This window comes from Hyperoodon ampullatus, assembly GCF_949752795.1.
Source record: "Hyperoodon ampullatus genome assembly, chromosome: 11".
Lineage (NCBI taxonomy): Eukaryota > Metazoa > Chordata > Mammalia > Artiodactyla > Ziphiidae > Hyperoodon > Hyperoodon ampullatus.
Window position 1 is genome coordinate 14,080,520 of NC_136924.1, and position 4,384 is coordinate 14,084,903.

Consider the following 4,384-nt stretch of genomic DNA (forward strand, 5'->3'; position numbering starts at 1 on the left):
CACATGAAAAGAGGAAATCACACTAATTATGATATAAAAGCTATACCTAGGTCTTGGCCAACATTTGCCATTTTGAAACAGGAATTGGAATTGTTAATCATTAAAACTAAATTAAAATATGGTTAGGTGTAAATTCTGTAAAAGGACATATATGACCTTTATAACCAGATTTCTACATTCTGGGTCTCTATTACTACTATAGGCACCATATATCTTTCAGTACCATCAATATCAGATATTTCTTGGTCTTTCACACCTCAATGCTTTTTGCATTTTGTTTCTCCATTCCTGTAGTGTCACTCCCCTCCTTTCTTTACATAGTGAAGTCCTATTTACCTTAGGCATAAATGTTCATTCTATGGATGCACTCCCCAAATTTTGCTCTCCCCTTCTTGGTATTCACAATATTTTTACATATTCTTAACATAATATTTATTAAATTTTATTCATATACACACTTATGTGTGTGTGTCTGTCTGTCTTATTTTCTAGTATCTTTCTCTCCTCCTAGACTCTCAGTTCTCAAGTTCTGGGACCCTGACTCACTAATTTTTTTTAACTTCAGTAGCTATTGCATCGCTGGCATGTAGTTGGTACCAAGAAACGTAGGCAAAAATAGAATTAATGTGGCTGTCATATTTCATCCCAAATAGGCCAGTGATATTTTTGTAGTCAACCAATTGAAGAGGCAAAAATAAAATCAACTTATATTTTTATATCATTTCTAATTTTTCTTCCAAACACTTACACATCAGTTCTCTCATTTAATCCTCATGATATCTATAATAACAATTCCCGTATTACACCCAGGCAAATACAGGTGAAGTCATTTGTCTGTGGTCAACAACTAGTAGTTGGCATTAAAGAAAAAAACTTTCATCTCCTGACGCCCAGCTGCACACTCTTTCAACTGCCTCGGGCATTCATTTTTGACCTGGATTCATGATAGAGTCATTAGTACTTATACTGATATTATAGTAATCCTAAAAAAGACAACTGGTTATCGAACATGAAAAATAATATTCAATTTGAATAGTCATCAAAGAAAAACTGATACAGTTTTTCCTTATTCAATTAACATTAAAATAATACTGTTGTGGAGGGATGTGGTAAGATGACTTTTTTTTATTGGTAGCAGTAAAAATTGATTTAAAACTATCCTTTGGAAAGTAATTTGGCTATATTTTGTAAGAAGCTTAATCCATTTAAACACCTCATAAATCCAGTTCTTGGAATGTATATTACAATAATATGAGACAGCTTTATGTACAATAATGTTTATTATAGATAATAGAGCATTGTTTATAATAGTAGTAAAAATGGAAACAACCTAAATATACAACAATGAGAAATGACTAAGTGATTTGAAGTATAAGGGAATATTATGATGGCAATAATTATACTTTCAAATCAATTTCAGTAACAGGAGAATCCTTATCTTATAATGCTAATTTTAACCAGATATAAAATAATATGTTTTCATAATCTCATACTTGTAGAAATATGCGTAGAAATAAAACCAAAAATAGATTAAAATGCAAAGGGTATTTTTCTTTTGTTGGTGGGACAAAGGCAATTTTAAATTTATTTGTACAATAGAAAAAGTAAAGTAAAAAGTAAATACTTTCAATCTTTTTCAATACATAACAAGCTCTAAAACACAATGGGCAGCATACCCACTACAACTGACAAGAAGGTTCAAAGATAAAGAAAATTTTAATCTCCCTTTTGTCTAAGAAATTTGATTACTCAATGAAACTGTGGTTGTTTCCATGGGAAAAAAAGGGTCAAATAATGGAGCTAGCAGGGGAAAGTATGGGTGTTAGTGGGACACAAGGAGACAAGAGGCCATGAGAAAACAGGAAAGAGACTCCCAAGCTATAGAGTAAGGCAAGCACCCAACTTCCCAATAACATCAGATGACATTAAGAACAAAAGTTTTCAGTTGAATTACATAGTATCCTGTGTCTCTTTTCTTATTGCATTCCACCTGCTCCCATCTTTATTGGTCTTCATATTAAACCTCTTAAATTTTCTATCTACTGACAAGGTAGTGTGATCTTTGTAACTTGCCAGTGCCCAAGATGGTTGGTGCTTATCACATAGTAAGTTCTTGCAAGTTTATGGAATTGAGTTCGATAAGCATTCTAATAAGTTTTCTAATCAGGGGAGATGATGAAAACAGATTTTTAGCAAGGTAGATGTGGTAGTGATATATGAAATAACTCAAGTACAGAGAGGCTGAATTTAGGAAGTGTAGATGAATCATGGGTATAGTAGCTTAGGTTAAAAGGGTTCTTTTAGAGTGGCTACAAGAATGAACTAAAGTAAGAGTGATGACCAGTATATTTAACAACCTGTGCAGCATGGATACTGACCATCCAGAAGAGAAGCTGGCTGAGCAGGGGTTCTGGAGGGCCCATGAAGCAGAGTCTGGTGTAAACCGTCAGGACGCTGGATGGTGCAAGGTTGTTTGGGAGGTCCAGTAGTCAAGACACAGTGGTCAGGTGATGGTGAGTACCTGGGGGGCTCAGGACAGAGGTAGAGGGGAAAAAATTCTACATTTCAAAGTCAGTACAGATGTACAAATGCACAACACCTGATGTCTTCCTGGGTTAGAAAGAGTGATTGCCTTTGGGAGGAACGAGTTAGGACAACTTAGCAACTGGTTAGAAAACAACAATGTAAAAAAAAAATGTATTAGAGAAGCTTCTAGCATTTGTTGGGGAGAATATTGTTCCTCTTAACAAAAAGAGGGGGGCGGCCCGCGATGGGGCGGCGGCTCCCGGGCTTTGTGGCCGCTGCGCGCGCGGTGGGGCCTGACCGGCCGGGGGCGCGCCGCCGCCGCCCGGCGCTCCGGAGCCTGCGGCCCTCCCGGCCGCCCAGCCTGCCAGAGGAGCCGAGGCCGCCCGTGCTCGCATCCCGCCGGCCCCTCCCCCGATCGCCGTGGCCGCTGCGCCGCCGCTGCAGGATAGCTAACAGCCAGGAGAAACGTAGTGGAAAATGCAAAACAACGAAATCATAAAACCTGCCAAATACTTCTCAGAATTGGAAAAGAGCATCCTGCTGGCTTTAGTAGAAAAGTACAAGTATGTGCTGGAGTGTAAGAAAAGCGACGCGCGAACTGTTGCCCTCAAGCAGCGTACCTGGCAGGCGCTCGCCCATGAATACAACTCTCAGCCCAGCGTGTCGCTGCGGGATTTCAAACAGCTGAAGAAGTGCTGGGAGAAGAACATCAAGGCTCGGACCAAAAAGATTATGGCCCATGAAAGGAGAGAGAAAGTGAAACGGAGCGTCAGCCCCCTTCTGAGCACCCACGTCCTGGGGAAGGAGAAGATCGCCAACATGCTGCCCGTGCAGCTGTACTTCCTGCAGAGCCCTCCCGAGGAGGAGCCCGAGTACCATGCTGATGCCGCCACCCAAGAATCATTTGCTGTTTCAAATAGAGAACTGTGCGATGATGAGAAAGAGTTCATACATTTCCCAGTATGTGAGGGGACCTCTCAACCTGAACCCTCGTGTTCAGCTGTCAGAATAACAGCCAATAAAAACTACAGGAGCAAAACCTCTCAGGAAGGTGCTTTAAAAAAGATGCATGAGGAAGAACACCATCAACAAATGTCCATCTTACAACTGCAGCTGATACAGATGAATGAGGTGCATGTGGCCAAAATCCAGCAGCTAGAGCGAGAGTGTGAGATGGCAGAGGAGGAACACAGGATAAAAATGGAAGTTCTCAATAAAAAGAAGATGTATTGGGAAAGAAAACTGCAAACTTTTACCAAGGAATGGCCTGTTTCCTCATTTAACCGGCGCTTTCCCAATTCACCCTAAGACGGTGGGGTGTGGCTCCCTTGTAATTAATCTGTGTTGGCAAAGAAGGTCTGGAACACGAACTTGTGGTCGGTAGCCTGTCACAGAGCTACAACTAGGAAGATGAGAGTGGTAGTAGTCACTTATTTAAGAATACATTCAGGTAAACAGCTGCACCCTATGTACCCCTGAAGTGGCAAAGAAGCTCTTCGAGTCTTCTGAAAATTATCACTATGAGTGCTATCATTCTGAATGTAATGTCTCTTAATTAGAATTCATACAAGAAAAAAAAAAAAAGAGGAATGGAGTCAATTTTGATGGTAAAAAAATGGAATTGGTGTGAGATGATAGTAGGACATCTCAGTGGGACTAGTCAAAGTAAAGTTGAAGATTTATGATTTATGAGAGGGACTAGCATCTGAACGTATAAAACAGAGTAACAAAGGTATTAACTGGGGAAGCCCAAGGAGGGAAATCCACTGGAGTTTGCAAAAAAAGGAGAAGAGAGATCTTAGCAGCCAACATCATGGATTGCTCAAATGAGGGGCATTTGAAGAGTTGTTTTCCTTTT

At 40.1% G+C, this 4,384-nt stretch overlaps 1 protein-coding gene across 1 annotated transcript; it reads left to right on the forward strand.

Annotated features, from left to right (window-relative positions):
• Positions 1 to 3,003: 3,003 nt before the first annotated feature.
• Positions 3,004 to 3,834, forward strand: LOC307061071 (myb/SANT-like DNA-binding domain-containing protein 3; the record flags this gene model as incomplete). The annotated part of the gene is made up of 1 exon (XM_079716044.1): positions 3,004 to 3,834. The coding sequence occupies one exon, from the start codon at positions 3,004 to 3,006 to the stop codon at positions 3,832 to 3,834; it is 831 nt and encodes a 276-aa protein (XP_079572170.1).
• Positions 3,835 to 4,384: the final 550 nt, after the last annotated feature.